Here is a 19,898-nt window from a genome sequence, read left to right as displayed (position 1 = left end):
AACGCTCATCTGAATTGGTTTGTTTCTGTGACAATCTCTTAAAAAGACAAAGGTAAAATTTTGAATGACTTTGGATTGTTACTTGATAAGACTGAAAAAAAAAATTGATGAAAAACCCAAAATAGCAACAGGAAACATAGAAACAATTTTTGACCACTTCATATAGCCTAATTGTTTTGAGAAAATGCTATTTTTGTAACAAATTTAACTTGGTATAATTTGTATCTTTATTTTAATGTATGTTTTATTGGTCAGTTACCTACAAAATAAACAAAAAGAATGTATACATTTTAGGTGAAGTGATGTGCAAATAATACTTTTTTCAATAACAAGGGAATTAGATTAATTAAATTCAAGACCTATTATAACATGTAAAATATAGTATTTCTGACTATTTTCTTTATAATTTGAGTTATGAATATAGTGTTGAGTATCAGAATACTAAGTCTTTAGCTGGTACAGAATCGTAAAATCAATTAATGGTATCGCGACAACCCTGCTAAAGAGTTCTATAAACTTAATCTGTTTGAGTAAACGAAGCAATTTGAGCATAGCCAAATTGTTTTACAGTGTAAAGAATTTTTATACTTTCATTTGATTGGGATTTTGTAGGGAAGTACATCTGCATAAAATTTACAAAATTTCTCTAAAAACTATAGCACGGATGAAAACAATAGCATAATGACAATAATTAAACTAGAGTTTACAGTTTCTGAAAAAAATGTAAAAAAACAGTTTTCTGAAAAAAATGTAAGTAGGGTTTACTGTGTCAAATCGCTGAGGTACAATGCATTACTGTACTGCCTAATTGACTCTTCGCTAAGCAACACCCAACACCGCCACACACCAATTGTGGCTTAGCAACCATAGCTACGCACAGGAGGTCTGTCAAGCTATTGAGCAAGGGAAACAAGCTAAAGCGTTGTGCATACGAATTGTGAAAATTTGATGCCTGGTATCCTAGAAGTTTTGACGGGGTGGTGGAATCAAATTCTTCCTCTGTCTCTTCCTCAGTTTGGCGACTGTACACAGCAAAATATGAGGACCCAAAACAACTCTATGGGTGTTAATTTCAACACTTTGAAAGTGTCTCATGGGGTCCACTCAAAACTGAGTTAAATCAACACTTTCAAAAGGGTTGGCACATTGACACCGAAGTAAGGGTTAATTTTAACTCTGGGCAGAGTTAAAAATGTAACTATATTTAACACCGCCTGGTAGTAATTTTTTTACTACAATATATTGTTATTTTATTCAACTCTCTTGAGTGTAAATATGGTAAAAAGGTCAAATAGACTGTAAATTACAAAAGAAAAACATTTTATTTGAAAACATTCACGGCTTCAACAATTCATTCAGTTTTTAAAATGCAACAATGTCAAATATGCTTTAAATTTTTTATTAGTACAGACAGTATCAACAAAATAGTTTCAGTCCTTTAGTCCAAACTTGATGTTTCATCAGTGCAATTTGAAAGTTCAATATAGCGTCACTCATAGTTTTCATCTAAACGCATAGTTTTCTTCTGAAATGACATTTTAAACAACTTGGCTTGCAAATCTTTCACTTCTGGTGTTTCCTTGGTCCTCCATATCAAACACAGCAGTTTATGAAGGTATAAATGCTGTAAACTTGTGTGAAAACAAACTTTAGCTAGGAAATCTCATCAAGCATGTCCTGTGAATGAAGTGCTTCCCAGCCACAGGATGACCTTTTTATCCATGATGATGTAGCAGCTGCTGATCGCTCGTCTGGTGGTTCCTGATGCACGGATATAGGGTGAAGCTCATCTAAGAACTCTTCAAGACTCCAGCATGACTAAGAAAAATGTTTGAAAACAAATTGCAATCAAATTCTATGATATATTTAAAAGAACATTTAAAGTAAATAAAACATTCAAGAAATCTAAACTCACCTTTTGAAAATCTTCATGATGATCCACAACTTGACTCTCCCAGCTGGTTGAGGTGACAGGATATGGAAAAGTAGAAAAAACACATACATCACTGTTGGATCTCCAAAAACAATTAGGTTAACCACTATGACTAGAACTGGAAAAACAGGCAGCTGTCTGTCCAGAATCTTGAATTTAACACAACACTTGGAGCAAAATTTAGAGGAGCTTAAAATCTTTTATATCATTTAGTGATGCTGACTTCCCCAAAATATTGGCCACAGTGTAAAAAATATTCATAAACTTACAGTTTTATGTAAGTGTGTGCCTGCGTGTGTGTGTGTGTGCGTGCGCGTTTCTTTACCAGATTCAACTTGTTAGGCCCTTTCAGGTCCAGTATTGACGCCACCTTTCCTAGAGTCTAGCAGATGTTTCAGGTCCAAATATAATCTAAAATATTAGGATAAGCAGACGAGAAAAAGTGCAAAGCAAAGAGCAAAACATTATTTAAGTAATAGTTCACCCACAATACAAAACTTATCACCTTCGTGTCATTTGTTATTCTTGAATGCTCTAATACCCTCTCAGCTTATTGTGAAACAAATACAGACTTTTATCAAACATACCTTCATTATTATCACCACATATGACCAAGAAGGTGTGCTTGGTCATTTCACCAACTCTGGAAATACACCATCCATCTCTAATCAGCCACCGGCACAGGGTCTTGTGTTATTGTATAGAGAACTGTGGCTGTTAAAAAACAACAAAACATTAGTATCTAACACATATGCATAACCTTCAGATAAAAAGGAGAGATGAACATCACAAAGTATGCCTCACACTTTTTCAGATATCTTTTGATTCAGATGTTGATTATTGATAATAAATCTACAAATCAAACCTTTATCATCATTAGGCTGCTCAAATATGAATCAGTTGATTAATTTTACAGACAGGTGGCTGTTTACAACGCACTAAATTGTCTTTAATAAAACGGAAATGTTGTGTACATGCTAGGTTTAGTCTATAAGCACAATATCATGCGGGAGAAAAAGTTTGACTAAGATGTTCCTGACTACAGAAATAGCCTAACTTACTAACGTCAGACATCCCGAGTTGGCAAAAGTCATTTTCGGGGGATACAGAGTTGATTTGCGGGAGGTAGCGGGAGAGATGAGAACCTGAAGAGCAATGGGATGAGTTGCGCGCGACGTACCTAAAGAGCGGTGGGGGTGACTTGCGCGCGACGTACCTGAAGAGCTGGGAGGGATGCGGTGGAGAGGGGTGTGCAAAGTGTTTAATGACCGGGCGGGAGACGCGCGATTTCCGGGAGATTATCATTCATTTGCGGGCATCTACTTGGGCATCTGGGAGTCTCTGTGCATTTGCGGGATAACGTTAACGTTAGTCCCGCAACTTCCGGGAGACTTCTGTAACGTTAAATGTCCGAGAAAGTGCAAACGCGGTCATTTAAAGATATTAATGTTAACATTCCGACTTTAATGGTTGTCAACACTTAATATAATTCAAGCGTACGTTATCACACGAGTCTATGGACTAACAGTATATGGACGGCCACGAATCAACCAGTTTAAAAGGGCCGCGGTGTTTAAAATAACCAAATTAACGTACACGAATAACAAACAATCATATGTTTTAGTCAGGAAGCCTTTTACAAGTAAGCATGTGTTGATTTACTCACCAGATATGTTTTAGAAACTCTCCAGAGCTTATGGAAACCGTCCTGTGTTGCCGTTAGCATCCGGGCAGAGTAAGTTAGGCTGTTAGGCGGCTCCGGGGATTCCCTCGCTAGTTTGCTTCAAATTAAAGGAGAAGTGTCGATTTTATTTTATAGATGGGAAACAACGCACAAAATGGCATTAAGCGTGACAGAAATGTGTTGAACATGTACATTTGATGTTTTTATGCACTTTGTATGCGTGAGCATATATAAAAACATTCTTGAAAAGAAGTCAATAGTAATGCAGTTAAGCTAGATACACAAACGACCATGAATGAACCGCAGAAGTTTTAAATTGTCACTCCATTCTAAAGTTATTAACTTAACAATATGTTTACAACTGTATTTCCTTAAAGAAAGTCAGTAAAATACCAACATTTAGGTAGTTTGACTCACCAGTTGCTGTTCTAAACCTCAGATGGAAAATGGCGTCTGGAAAATTCTTCAGTGACTGGGGCTGCATGAATTCCCGGATGTTGGAAATAACACCACCAAGTGTAGAAAAGATAACTCCTTGATTTCTCACTGAATAAAATCAATTCTAACTCTAATTATATTCATTTGTCAAAATCTAACCCTTTAACGTCAACACTTCACTCTGAAATGCTTCAACACCGAGAATTTAACTCTGATGAATTTGCTGTGTAGTGGGTTCCTTAGCCATACCCAAGGACTTTCCAGAAATTCATTATTAGAATGTTTTTAGCTTTGAGGAACTGCTTTACACTTGTTGCTGTGTGACAGGGTTCATTGTCCTGTCTATACAATGCTGGCTGATTGAGAGATGAATAGGGAATGAGCTTCTGATATATGATTGCAATCACTTTGGCATTTAAGAAGAAAAACTCCTGCTGGGAGAAAACTTCCACATTTTGGGTTCAGTCAACACAAACATAATGTTTACTAGACCCAACTAAATTAAACAGTCTACTCTGTCCACACAACATTTTCCTCAGCAATGTTAGTCTAAAATGTTTAATCTCTTTACTGATGAGAGGTTTGGTCACTGCTGCTAAGTGAGGTTTCAGTCCACACCATACCAAGTTGACTCTAAACAACTAGCGGCAATAAAAAAAAAAACAAGTATTGTCAGCTCACATCTGGTTCATCTGGATCAAAAAGCTGCATATAAACACACCAAACAGACCACAACCAATAGAAACAAGCATGACAGGACGTGTCTTCCATGAGTGGCTGGTCTTTCCACACCCGCAGGGGGCAGTAATCGGTTTTCTCATTAAAACAAAAGGAAACCGAAACCGTTGGCACACACACAAACTATAAACAAAGCGGTGTTGTAAAATGATTATCACAGTAATTGTCACTGACCACAAAGGCATTCACTCATGCATATGTCTCTAGTAGTCCATAGTGTTTGCAAATATTTGTCAAATGCAGCGAAATTACAGTCGTAATTCTTCTTCTGTTTTCCTTCCTGAATCCAATTGTTTACTTGGGTTTCTCATTTCAGTTTTTGTTCTCATGCTCTGATTTGTTGCTGAATAGAATTGGGGCAACAAGATCCAACGCTAACCCAACAAGAAGTGACAAGTAAAACACACCAAACAACCAAACCAGACAGCATTTCCTTTGGTTTAAATGTCACATCTATGTCGATCTAATAGATCTAAAACAAATAAGGAACTCTGCCTTTTTTATTAATTTAACAAACAAAACACTAGGGTTATATCCAAAATTGCAGACTTCCAGAACTAAAATCAGTATGTGAGCCGAGTAGTATGTCCAAAATCATAGAATTCGAAAAATCAGTTTGCATGAAGTTCCCCAGATGACCAACTACTTCCACCGAGATTCTAAAGAGTGCATCTGATGCACGCGGTCCCATGATGCCCTATGAGAAAATTCATGAATGGGAGTGAAGCGACGCAACTCACGTGGGTAGGTCACGTGATCATGACAAAATAGCGGATGTAGAACATCCAAGTTCCATTCATACTGCTCATATTAATACTGTGTAAAACATACTTTTCTAACTGTCAAGTAGTGCATATAAATTCAAAGGCAGTACCTACTGAGTAGTAGGTGGTTTTGGATGCAGCCTAGGTGCGTTTACAAAATGAAAAGGTTTTATACTGTATAAACAATTTAATTAGAAAAAAAAAAGAATAAAATTGTAATCGGTTTAAAAGTGGTTTAAACTAATTACTGTATTTCTACAGTATGTCACGATTTGCCAAAACAACTATTCTGCACAGCCTGAAATAGCGCATACGCAGCTGTTCATCGCTGTGATATTATAAACATGAATATATAGGTCATACAAATGCTTGCAGTACAGTGAGCCGCAATAAATTCTCGCTTTACTCTTGCTCACACAACACCACATTCCTTTAAAAAATGCATATTGGACTTTAAAACTCAATAACCAACAAATCTTTTGTAGGTTACTGATGTACAGATGGATTTCTTCATTTTGAAGACTATTTGGTTGCATATCAGGATGTTTAAAAAGTGAAAAGTTGTAAGCAGATGAAGAACTTTTATTGGATTTAAAAACACAGTGATGACGTGTTGATCATGTGATGCATTCATTTCAATCAAATCTATAATATTAGTAATATTAAAACATTGTTTTACCAGTGAGTGCACACAAACACAAAAATAACCGGATAATAGCCACTCATGCGAAGGTTTAGTGTCCAATGCAGGTTGATTCCAAATCCAGCAATACAACCCACACCACCAGCCCTTACTATACATGTAATCCACACTCTGCTTTTCTAGGGGAGGGGTATTGAGATGCTCGAGCAGCCACCCAAAACTTCCCACGTCTGTCTTTTCCTTATAGCCTGTTACCTTCTAGCAGTAGGATGCCTAAACAGATTAAGTGCAACACTTTACAATAAAAACAGCACACATAAATAAAAATGGAACTGAACTCAAGTTGGCATAAAGAAAAGCAGGAAATGGGACCTACTTGTGTGCATTCCAATTAAAAGCGGTGCACTTATGCCTCGTTTCCATTGAGTGGTACAGTACGATACGGTATGGGTCACCTTTATCAGGCTTGTGTCTCCATGGCCAAATGGTACTAATGGTACAATTTCGGTAGGTGTGGTGTTCGACAGAAAGTTGCAATCAATATCGTTTGAAGTTCACATATAGTATGGAAAGCACATCTTACTAAACAAATGCCTTATATAAATAAATACTTATGTATTGATAAATCTTAATTACTAACATTTCTATGAAAGGATTTGACTATAGCCGCAGATCAATGATATTGCGAATAGGCTACTGTAACGTCTACATTTATATAAAAAAAAATGAAGAAAAAAAAACAATTACAAATAATAAAATACCTAAAACATACATTTAGGCCTTATTTGGGTTCATAAACAACATTTTTATTTGTTTAACAACTTTTAAACAAATTAAAAAGATTTTAATTTACCATTTATAAAGTCAATTATTTTTAATAGATAAAAACAAAAATATTTAAAGAAAATGTCTGATCTCTTTATAATAAAATAAGCATCGTGTTAACGTGTTGTGTTAAAGCGACTCTTAAATAAAATGTTACAAAGTGTGTGCAATAGTAAAGCGTATACTGAACAATTAAAGCAAACTTTAAGGTGTGAATAATACCAATACAGTAAACCTTAAACTGTCAACAACACAAATTGTGAAAATCAAATCTGAGCTTTCATGTAAAGGAACCAACCATCATAATTCAAATACATATTACAAATTGTGAAGTTGAATGACTATATTACCACTAGGCTTGGGCGGTATTACGGTATTATGGTATAACGCGGGATCTAAAAATAGCAACGGTGTCAGTTTCAATATCGTTATACCGTCATAAAATATTAAATATCCTTTATTTAATGCCTACAAAAACGCATGTGTGGTTGTTACCACGGGACAGTGTGGAGGAGAGAGGGAGAGGGAGGGGGAGAGAGGGAGAGGGAGGGAGGGAGAGAGGGAGAGGGGGAGAGGTGACGTGACGAGTCGCGCTCCAAAGTGTCCTGCAGTTTGGCAGTAATTCCGGTTTCGACTGAACAGAAGGGAGACGTGGTTAATATGAACGAGAGGTCTGCATTAGAGCTGAAGAACCCGGCGAGACCCGAAAAAATCCAAACCCCTGCATTAAAAACCATCCCTGCAAAGGTGAAACAAATGATGACGAAGTAGTAAAAAAAGCTAATTTTGACGGCGGTCAAGTCAGTCACTAGTTCAGAAGGAACAGTCATTCCAGCCAGGTATTTTGCAGTCGCTCATACACTACGTATTACAGTAGAGCCCTTAACTGCAAGCTGACAGGTAAAAAGACGAGGCCACTCGCAACAGTGAAACTGCTGTCATGGAAAATTAAATGGATGTTCCTGACTGGTAGAAGATGAACAAACAATCCTACCCAAAACTTGCAAAATCAGCACGATCAGAACTCTGCATCTCATCCTGTAGCCGTAGGAAAGGGTGTTCAGTGCTGCTGGACACACCATGAGTGCAAGACTGCGCTAAAGCCAGTGGATTTAATAATGTTCCTTCACAAACACAGGTAGCCTAATCTTGGTGAGTAAAGGGTTTTTAAATTATAAATAAATATTAATTAAACCACATAATCATAATGTAGACAGAGTATACAGGCTAATGGTGGCATTATTCTTTTAATATTCAGCTTCACTGCCGCCTTAATGCCAGATTGTGAAGAGAAGTGGCGAAACAAATCTTGCAGTGCCTTTATCTTAATTTCGTTATTGCAAAAATACCCGTCATCATTTAGAGTTTATTTTAATTTGATTTGTTAAGCCAGATTTCTTTTCATTGGTGTGTTGGCCAATTTAAAGGCTAAGTGTATGTACCCAGGCTTATTTAGAGTGCTGAGATGTTACGATGTTACAGAGGACTTATTTTAGTTCTTTGTTCCAATTTCCAAGTAGCCTATAGACCAATTACCAACCTACATCACACATGACGTCACACGAGTTTCTGAATGGTTTAGGCTCAAGCCAAAAGTTTGGTGACGCTGTCTGAGCCTTACGTCATAATTTTTTTATTACGCCGGTAACACCGGGGTAAAATATGGAGGCGGTTTGACGGTATCAAAATTTGCATACCGCTCAAGCCTAATTACCACCAATATGCTAAAAAAATCTTTCAGATGGGGAGCTAGTGGTTAGGTTGAACAATTAAAGAAACCAAAAAGCCACCCTAGGCGACATCCTTACATCCTTTTTATTTACAATCTCTTTACTGCTGCAATACAGCACTCATTTTAGCATGTGTTGTTAATCTAACCTGAAGTGACGAGAGCAAGCGCAGATTCCTGCACTATTTACAATGGACTTTGCGCTCACACTCCCCTGGCATTTCTCGTATGTAGGTGACCAAACCATATTCTCAGAGGATGACAAAAGGACAAATCATTGCTGAAGCATGCAAGTTTATCGAGTAAAAGTGTTTGGATGCGCTGTGTTTCTCTGAGGTAATTAGTCTGCCGTTATTATTGAAACGTGTATATTCCATACAAAGTGTAAAGCAGATTGGTTAGTTCTACGTAAATGAATCATGGTGCACTTGCGGCTTTCAGAAAAGCTCAAATGTTCTCAACTAGATGCAGAAAATATGCGTGGTTCACGTGCACGCCACTTGCACAACATGTGCGCGTCCCTCCCATATGCATGTTATGCAAGTCACACGAATTCATTGGAAATGACAAACTTGAACCCTAAGCTTATTGGCACTGCTTCCATGGGGCGCCCTCAACAGCCCCATTTTAATAAGTGAAGTTTATTTCTAAACTAATTTTGCAGGTCTCGCTGGTGCTGCTGGTCTTGCATTATCCAATTTACGATTCATCAATAAGACGATTCCTAATCCATTATAAATATTCTAAGTTCCATATAACAGCCATCCTCATTTTGTAGAATTTCCCCTTCCACCTCTACTAGGGCTGCTCGATTTTGGAAAAAATCATAATCACGATTATTTTGGTCATAATTGTAATCACGATTATTCAAAACGATTATCAGTTGAAGTCAAAATTATTAGAGCTCCTGAGAATTTTAACAGTATTTCCTCTAATATTTTTTTTTCTTCTGGAGAAAGCCTTATTTGTTTTATTTTAGCTAGAATAAAAGCAGGTTTAAATATTTTGAAACCAATTTTAAGGTCAATATTATTAGCCCCTTTAAGCAATATATTTTTTGATTGTCTGCAGAAGAATCTACTGTTTTACAATGACTTGCCTAATTACTCTAATTAAGCCTTTGAATTGTACTTTAATCTGAATGCTTGTATTTTGAAAAACATCTAGTAAAATGTTATATACTGTCATCATAGCAAAGATAAAACAAATCAGTTATTAGACATGATATATCAAAACTATTATGTTCAGAAATAAGTTTGAAAAAACTTCTTTCCATTAAACAGAAATTGGAGGAAAAGGGTTGCTAATATTCTGGAGGGCTAATAATTCTGACTTCAACTGTGTGTGTGTGTGTGTGTGTGTGTGTGTGTGTGTGTGTGTGTGTGTGTGTGTATATATATATATATATATATATATATATATATATATATATATATATATATATATATATATATATATATATATATATACACATATATATATATATACATACATATATACATACATACATACAGTTATTTTCCACCCTGCAATGGAAAGAGAAATAAATGCAATAAAATAAAAAAATAAAAACAAACTGTGATTTAAGCATCTTCACCCTAAGAAAAACACTTTAGCTACAAAAATCCTTCAGTCAAGAGCAGTAAGGGATGTTCTCGTCATTTGATTAATGATAAAACAGGCGGCAGAATTTCTGCGCTCCTCTGCTCGTCTCAGTGTGCGAATGAGACCGAATGCTGACCGCATGCTTATGCGTGTGCACATTGCACACACACATAAGCACACGGTCTTTCGCACTTTTGGTATATGATGCAATAATCGTTTATCTCGATTAATGGTTTTTCATAATCGTTAGAAGCCATAATTGAAATCGAAATCGGATTTTCGATTAATTGCACAGCCCTAACCCCTACCCCTCCTTCTTTCCTAGATGGGTGGCCCAGTGGTTAACAATGTAGCCTCACGGCAATAAAGTTCTAGTTCTTACCAAGTCAGCTGACGTTTCTGTGCGAAGTTTATACGTTCTCCCTGTGCTCACATGGGTTTCCCGCGGGTTCCCCACCATCCAAAAACATGCAACTTAAGTTAGGTGACTAATCCAAATCAGCACCATAGATATGCTCCTAGTAAGTAGTTATATCTTAAGAGCACTATCTGTTCAATAGCTACTACAGCAGGGGAGTTCTCAAGATCTACCTGAGCTCAAACTCCCCTCTCGGCTTGCAAACAGGAGGAAGCCCCGGGCTCGAGGATCTTATGAGCTCAGGGTTCTCTCCCGGAACAGCATGCCAAACAAGCTTTATAATCAATCATCAAATGATTGTGAACTCTTAAAAACTATATCTCTTGAAACTACAGTACTTTATTTCGACACATATCGAATCTTTTTTTTTTAATACCGATTCTGTTGCCCAGCCCTATAAAAAATAATTTGCTCCTTTGTTTTTTTATACTACACACTGACATTTGTCCATTTCAGAAAGGATCGGATGTCAGAAGCACTTTAATAATCACACGCACATTGTTATTATGAGTTTAAGTTCGTGATTTTAAATATAGATGCACGGCAAGCGCACATGAGCTCTCTAGAGAGAGAGAGAAATCACCCACACTTTTAGATGGCAAAAAACAACAGGACACGCAACAGATTCTATTATTCTTTTGGCTGTTTAGCTGTTCATCAAGACGACGACAAGTTTTGTTTGAGCTTGGGTCCACCATGGCTCTTTTCTCCCCAAAAAGTGTTATGGTATGGTTTGCTTTTGGGTAACTTTTGACATTGGAAACTAGGGTTGGGCCGATAGACTATAGTCTTGTGTTTCTACGATAGGCAAAGTTATCGACAAGAGCTGAAACCTATGACGATTTTAAAGACAATATTTAGCTCATTTTGCACTAATGTAGACCTATTACATGTTTTAATTGCAATATTGCAATAAAATTAATAGTATTATTATTTTTTAAAATCATCATTAATAATAAATTAACTACAAATAATGACAGCTTTAGCTGCTTACATTAACATCACCTGACCAACACTTTCAGACAAAAATGAATTATTTCGATTGCTCTCTCTCTATGTCTCAGCAGCAGCAGCAGCTGAAGAACGAGCTGCATGTGAGGGCGCAGCCACATCTCATAGCAAATTAGTTTGCAACTTTGTTGCATAAAAATAATAGGCCAAATAACAAAACTGGATTTAATTAACAAACAAGTTAAATATAACAATTTGCAAAAATGAAACAAACGAAGAAGAACTCTGAAACCAGCTCAAATATTCTGGAATAAAACATGTTGCAGTCGTTGAAAATTTGAGACTCCTTTAACAGCACTCCCGCTAGATTCTCTCTTGCTTTCACAAAAAAAGCTATTTATCTTTTATATGCATTATTAATAGCCTGTTTAAGTTTTAAGGGAACATATAGCCTATTTTTTTAGTGCATGCATTGACTGCTCCTCTAAATACATGTCTTATCTGAAAAATACATGTCTTATTTGTGTTTAATTCGATAGAATGATAAACACGGACATGTGCATTTTTTAGAAAAAAAAACTTTAATAATTTAAAAATATGTTAGGCCTATGTTTATTTATAGAAGCTATTAAAATATTTTATTTATTTTAACTAGCCTATACTAAATTAAATTAAAATCTGTTTTTACCATTAGTTTTGGCATTAAAGAATTATTGAACAGATTATTAATAACTTATCAAAGAACATTTTACTGAGCTCAGTAAAAAGTTTTAGGTCAAAGAGGCTATTTAATATTAGAGCAATATGCTATTGCCGCCTCGCCGCAGCCATGTCTAAGATGAAACTCTTATCAGAAAACACATATGCCAAGCGAAACATTGTGTTAGATCTTAGCAAATACAAATGTGACACTGTTGATGATAACTTTAGTGATGATTAGGCCTGAAGCCGCCTGCGCTTCGCTTAACTGAACAAAAACGTGGAAAACTTCACCACATATACACGTGCGGGCAGCGAGTCCTTCATCTGCCTACTGTCTGAAATGACCTTAATGCATCCTTGTTTCTTTCCTGCTTAGTTAAATATAATTTAATTTGCTTTTATCCATATCCATGTATATTATATCCATTTTGCAGCAGTCCCATGGCCCGAGGATAACGGCATGAACCCGAAGTCAAATCCTGTCCCGCACCACACTGTTACATCGAGTCTTGTTTGAAATAATTTTAGTGTCAGCGCCTATTTAGCTGTAAGAGCGCAGTGAATTGTATTGGTTTGAATTATTATCCAATATCAAGTTTAAAAAAAATAATAATAAATTACCCGAATGGTTATTAAATATGTTTAGATATGGTTAAATATAATAATCAAATATATTATATATACACTTAACATAACACTACCGTGCCACCATGCGATAGTATTGTGTATTGGCGATCTCACAAGGGGACGATATGGAGTTCTAAAAATTTCGTATATCGCCCAACAATATTGGAAACAATATAAAAGCGTACCTACTAGGGGTGTAACGATACACTCAGCTCACGATATGATGTGTATCACGATATAACGTTCACGATTCGATATGTATCACAATATTTGGAATAAAAATTGAAAATTAAACTGAAATGCAAATTTTACCAAGTAAACTATTTTTTATGTATTTCTTTTGTTTCAACTTGTTAAACGGAACCTTCTTTAAGAAAATAAATTAAACAGGCCTGTCTCTGGAAAATAAAACAATTTAAAAACTTCTTTAAAAATATTATTGAAATGACAGAGACAAAATTAAGGAACAATTTAAGTAAAGGTGCAAAAAAAAAAGCTTTCTATTCAATTGAATTTAACAGTAAGAGCTTAAGGCTTTGCTTGGTCACTTGCGTTTTTTTGTGTGTGCCAGTTATTTAATTCATATTTAATTAAATTCATTTAGAGATATCTCTAATTACAATTGTGACTAGTCAAAACTCATTTAGAGATATCTGCAAATATTTTTCAATGGAAGTCAATGGAGGAATATGACTAGTCATAATATATTTGCAGATATCTCCAATCTGATTTCGTACTAGTACAATTGTAATTGCAGATATCTCTAATTGTCATTCCGACTAGTCGAATTATAATAATGACTAGTCAAAATATGATTAGAGATATCTCTAAATATATTTATGGATAGTCAGAACAAAGGTTTAAATGCTAAAACGGCTTGCCATACGCGCGCGTCTATCAAAGTCCACCCTCTGTAGTAACAGCTCACGGTCAGCTCACGTCATGTGTGATTTTGCGGCGGGAACATTATATGAAGACAGAATGATATTTTAGAGTGAATTGTACCTTATAAATAAAGTATGTGACTCTTTCAACACCATTGGGAGGTATCCCTGTTGCTGTGCAAAGTATGTAAATCACTGTGAAGACTTTAAAACTTAGGATGTTTGACCCAGTATGCGTGTCAAAAAGCGGACGAGTCTAAAGCAATGACTGTACAACCGAAATGTTGTCAGACGTCTGATTTTGAGAGGATGGGCCATCCTCTATTTCAGCTCTGCTCATCTTGGTCTGCTAACATTACTGCTGCTGCAATCTGAACTCACGTGCGACAGCAGGTGGAACGTAGCTCACGTGCAAACAGCTCAACTAATAAGAGAAAACGGACGTCATATCATAATCAAATCGTCATAACGCCACGATGCATATTGTGACATTTTTGCATCGCAATAAATCGTACAACGATAAATCGTTACACCCCTAGTACCTACCCATACCGTATCGTACCACTCACTGGAAATAGGCCATTAAACACCGCATTGGAATATATCTCATGTAAACACCGCTCCAAATCTTTCAATTGGAATTATTTTAATCAGAAAGACAAAAACGCGTACAAGTAAATGTGGTATTTCTCAAAATATCTTCCTTTGTATTTGCAAAAAAGGAAAGACTATGTAGCTTTTCCTATGAACTTTCTCCCTGTCAGCAAGAATGTGATGGTCTGAGGTTAACCTGCATTCTGCAGGTAATCTCGTATTGAATTTTAGTCATCAGTACAGTGAAGAAATCAGATTCGCATTAGGCTTTCCTCTGGCACATCAGCCCTGTTCACACAATCCTGAAGGTCACACCTGTATCATCTGTGTTGCTCCACAGCAAACTCTGGGTCCATCAATCTTTCCGGAATTAAAGCTCCAGAGGCCAAAGTGACATTTTGGTAATGCTTAATCACTCTGGCATTCTGGGAAGGACATCTAGGACAGAACTGCTCTGGTAAAGGTGGTGCAGGTGCTCCAGGAAAGACTGTTTATCAAGCACTTCTGCTACACAGTGGTGTATATAAAAAGGTCTCTTCTACATTTTAAACACCAGCCAAGACCTTCATTCAGAGACTCACCCCCCTGGATTGTTCCCAAGACCCCATATAGCATATTTTTATTCTTCAAAGATGAAAGACCTGATCAAATTCAGAAATTATACACATAATAAGCAGAATAAAAAAAAGAGAGACCAGTTTATTTTTCATTTAAGAAGTCACCAGCTGGGCAATAGCATGCTGTTCTGAAATTTCACATTTGGTTTACGCGATCCTCTGACCCAATTACCAGGAAATCTCCAATAGCGCCAAATGTATTTACAGAGTGCCATTCCAGCCCGTCTCAGAACAGTCAATCTCTGTTAGTTTTTCTCATCAGCTCAGAAGAGGAGGATGTGAATCCGTGTCAATAAAGCCAGCCTGCCATGCAACTTCAAACAGACATGTGTAAAGTTTACTGATGTGAAATGAATATGTTATGATGATTTCATGAGGTGACATATGAACTCCTTATGTGTAGCATCCAGGGCTGGGCGATTAATCAAAGGCAATATTCATGCACATTTTATTATAATTCCATATCTGTCATCAGTAGTACAGTAAACATAAGGCAGGTGCTTTCAGATGGAGCATAGTTTATATACAGAGTCCGTGTTGGGTAAGTTACTTTAAAAAAAAGTAAATAGTAATAGATTAGTAATAGTAATAAAGTAATAGATTACAAATTACTGAGTACAACTGGAAAATTGTAATCTGATTATATTACTAATTACTAGGCTCACACAAAATCTGCATGCGCAGAATTCTGCAGATTTTTAGCCCATCATTAATTTTGTTTATTTACTTGAGTAAATGTGTGTAAATCTATATTCAGTTTTTAAATTAATTACAGTAATATTATGGACTAATATGAAAATGTACATTTGATTTATGTACAATGCAGTTTGTACAGTAATATTTTTGTCTTTTAGTAGATATGTTACATAAGAGACTTGCTTTGTTTAACAGATAAAGTGAATCTATTTGGATTTGCATTTTAAACATTAAATAAAAGTTTAAACAATATTATTTTTTATTGCACATACTAAAGTTTTAGTTATGATACTCCCAAACAATTCCGCAGAAATTTGCTAATTTTTACCAGAATTCTCTGCAGAAATACCAAAAATCGTCCACAGATTCCATCTTGCCCTGCTAATTACTTCATGTAAAAAGTAATCTGAATACTTAATCAGATTACTTGTTAACTTATTCAGATTACTTATTACTTTAAAGTTACTTTTAAAACATATACAACATAAAAAGGCTAAACTGCAGCTCTTTCAGTAATTTAATAATCCCTGAAAAACATCACAATTGGTTGAACACAGTAGCTTGACATATTCAATAGAGTTTGGCCAAAACTTAAAAAACTTTTATCATTCATTTGTTGCAAACCTGTTTGTCTTTTTTTTTATTGAACAAAAAAAGACATGAAGAAAACTGGATACCTGTAACCATTGACATCCATAGTATGCAAAAGCACTGCAGTTTTTGGGTGTTCTGAGTTTGTCTAATTACTAGTCTTCCGAAATGTGTATATTCTATACAAAGCATGAAGCTGATCGATCAGTTATTGTCAAGGGACTCACGGTTTTCAACTGGTGTGCCTGGAAAATGCGAGTCAAAGCAATAGGTGCTTTGAGTATTTGCGCAAGCTGCGCACCTCCACTGGAAATAACGAATGTTTGCGCCCAAAAGACACAATGTGAATGGTACCATAAGCAGCTACGCACATTCAGAAGATTCTACTTCACATTCAGAAGATTCCTTCACTCCAGCACAAAAAAATCAATTTAGCCTGTTTAAGCAGAGTTAAACTGCTGTGTTTTTAGGCATCGGTGTCCTCCTTGGTTATAGAATGCTTTCTATTGACGTGCTTGAACAAATTGCTGGTTGAGGTCTATAGAAACAAGACATGGACTGCATTCCACAGCAATATTTTAGTTTTTATGCTCAATGAAATCAAAGTAATGTCTGTATTTCAATTTTGAAGAAGCAACCACTTCAGTCAGCAACCATTTCAGCTTGAGTTCTCCAGAAAATGTAAGGGCGCAAGCTTATTAACTGACATTGCAGCGGAAAGCGTTATTTAAAACGTTACCCTTTTGGTGGGCGTGGTGTACTACCGAAAGTTTCAGTTGATGTCATTCTCGTTCAAGGAAATGTCAAAGTAAAGCTGTACGGGTCGTTTACATATCATATGAGGAGCACTTCTCACAAAACAGATGCTTTATACCCATAAATACTTTTGTATAAATGTTTATTACTAACTTTTCTATGAGCAAAAAAAGTCCAAAGCTTATCATTGTAATTGACATAAATTTTACTGCGATTCGATATAATATCGCTTATCGTCCCAGGCCTACAAACACCTGACTTTGTCTCAGTTATCACAATTTTCAGTTTAATCACATATATCAAGCTCAACTATTTAACACTGCTACCCAAGTTTTAACATGTTTAATATATTTAATGCATTTTTATATTATTGTCATTATTATTATTAGCTACATACAAATAGATAATGGCAGACTCTTTAATTAAGATAAATTTTTTAACCTTTGACCAATTCCACAAATTTGCTGTGACCAATTGTGGAGTATTTTTTTCCTACCCAGTAGTCATGTGAAATTTCAATACCTTGGATACCAGATCTTCATGCTTTAAGTTCGATTTCGCAAATAGATACATAGATACATTACATTTTTTTACATTTGTTACACACGTGTATTTGCACAAAATATTGGATTGAAGTTGCCGATACCAGCTTGAATTTTACTCATTATCGAATCGTGAAGGCAATCTGTGGTATCAAGCATCAGTACTACCCAGTTTTAAAAACTGGTTAATGATTATTGCTAGTTAATTAGAATAAATTAATAAAATATAATTACATATGAAATAACTGTTTCTGATGTATGGATTCTATGCAGGAGCATGGGCAAGACATTGATATCACAACTTACAGTTGCAAGGAGCAAAGTTTAGTATAGACTAAATCATTGAGAAGTTCACTAACGTTAATCATCACCAGAAAACTGTTGTTTCACCGGAAGATCAAGTTGTGACATAAATGAATGGTGATTTGTTTTTTCATTAAATGTTGACTTAAAGCAGTTCATATGAAAATCTTTGATCAACAGACCATGGCATTTTCTGAATACCTGCCTCTTTCCAACTAGTTTATATAAAAAATACATATTTTAAAGATAAAAAAATAAATATGTAAACTATGTTGTTTTTATATATTTTTCAAGATATAAAAACAAAATCTGCACAATTACAATGTTATTCTTCATACAGTCATTATATATGTTAACTGTACATAGTTTATTTGATAAATGTACTGTAAAAGAGATAATAGGTCACGATGTGTCACGCGTAACGTTATTATTTAATTTCCAAAAACAGTTCGTCGATGTAATAATAATAATGTATTATTTTACAACAATTAAGACGATGCTAATTGAAATCACTGTTATTTGAATGAGATTTTTTAAATCCCATAACACCTAACGTTAGAGATCAGGAGTGCAGCGAGTAAATACAGCACTTTTGCCAGCATTGCGGTCACGTGCTGCTTTTTGGGTAAGAGATTTTTTGACAATTTTCATCTGATTTTGAAGGGGTTGTAAAGCTCCCTAATATGTAGTCTAGTTAGACAGCGCTGTGGATTTCGAAACACAACCGGACTGTGAGCTCGCGTTTTCCCTTTCCAAACTTACGCCGTCCAAAAAATACTGCTCCAAACTAAAGTTACTCAGCATTTTCAACTGTACCACGCTGACAGATGTAAACTCTAAATGTTCAAAACGAGGTTAGTTGCGTTCTTCAAAACCAATCGTCGTCGATTTTCTCACATCTGTAGTAAAAGCTGCTAGGAAAGCGAACTCACCCCATTCTCACAGAAGTAAATCAGAGGATTTTCAAGACTCCAGTTTTGTTTCCCAACTGATCCACGGAGAGCGAGTTGAGTCCAGTCCAGTCCCGTGTCCTTTAAATGGCGATAACCACTTAACAATGGAAGTGTCAAAACAGTTGTCGTGCTTTGTTTGCTCCGTTATGGAGTGATTTTATAGAAAGGGAGCTCTCCTTTGTCTAGTGTCTTTGTTGACTCCCGATTTCTCGTCCTCATAGTCCTATTAGTTGCTCTCCAGCGGCCTCTCTATTTCCATACTGTTGAAAAGCAAGAAACAGCAGCGCGCTTCTGATGCAACGCGTCGAGTCCTCATGGTCAAATTTCTCAAGTAATCTGCACCCCTCAATACTACAGTGTTCCCTCACATTAACCTACCCGAGCTATCTGCTGCCCCCTGCTGGCCATGAGTTGCAGCTTGTCTATCTATCTATCTATCTATCTATCTATCTATCTATCTATCTATCTATCTATCTATCTATCTATCTATCTATCTATCTATCTATCTATCTATCTATCTATCTATCTATCTATCTATCTATCTATCTATCTATTATTATTATTATTATTATTTATCATTATTATCATTAAAATAAACACATATTCCAATTTTGGTTCTTGCAACACATTTAAAATAGTTTGTACAGGAACAATTTATGGCTAATAACCAGGTATATTGGTTAAATAATGATGTGATTTGAATCAGGTGATGTCAACAGGTGATTGTAATTATGATTTGGTACAAAAGCAGCATCCACCAAAAGTAGGTCTTTAGGAGCAATGATGGGCTGAGGATCGCCAGTTTGCAGAAAAGTCCATGAGAGAAGTTATTGAAATATTTAAAAACAATGTTCCTCAAAGAAAGATAGAAACCCATTTGGATATTTCACCTGCAACAGTGCATA

The 19,898-nt window shown here is 35.8% G+C and overlaps 1 protein-coding gene and 1 long non-coding RNA gene across 6 annotated transcripts in view; both read right to left on the bottom strand.

The window, feature by feature from the left end:
- homer3b (homer scaffold protein 3b) overlaps positions 1-19,340 on the bottom strand; it is an 81,930-nt gene extending 62,590 nt beyond the window's left edge. For 2 of the 5 annotated variants that reach the window (XM_073915612.1, XM_073915613.1), the window contains exon 1: positions 18,938-19,340. Coding sequence is in view for 3 of the 5 variants with exons in the window: in XM_068224131.2 (XP_068080232.2) it covers positions 18,973-18,977 (5 nt within the window). In the remaining 2 variants the exon portion in view is untranslated. 5 annotated transcript variants of the gene reach the window in all.
- Positions 1,384-8,111, bottom strand: LOC141376567 (uncharacterized). Its single transcript, XR_012387076.1, has 7 exons — positions 7,993-8,111; positions 4,035-4,185; positions 3,600-3,714; positions 2,521-2,647; positions 2,259-2,344; positions 1,916-1,958; positions 1,384-1,818 (listed from the first exon to the last, which is right to left on the bottom strand). It is a non-coding gene; the product is annotated as an uncharacterized lncRNA (long non-coding RNA).
- Positions 19,341-19,898: the final 558 nt, after the last annotated feature.

Source organism: Danio rerio, chromosome 11, assembly GCF_049306965.1.
Source record: "Danio rerio strain Tuebingen ecotype United States chromosome 11, GRCz12tu, whole genome shotgun sequence".
Classification (NCBI taxonomy): Eukaryota; Metazoa; Chordata; class Actinopteri; order Cypriniformes; family Danionidae; genus Danio; species Danio rerio.
Note: the sequence above shows the minus strand (reverse complement) of the source record. Positions and strands in the feature narration are given on the sequence as shown.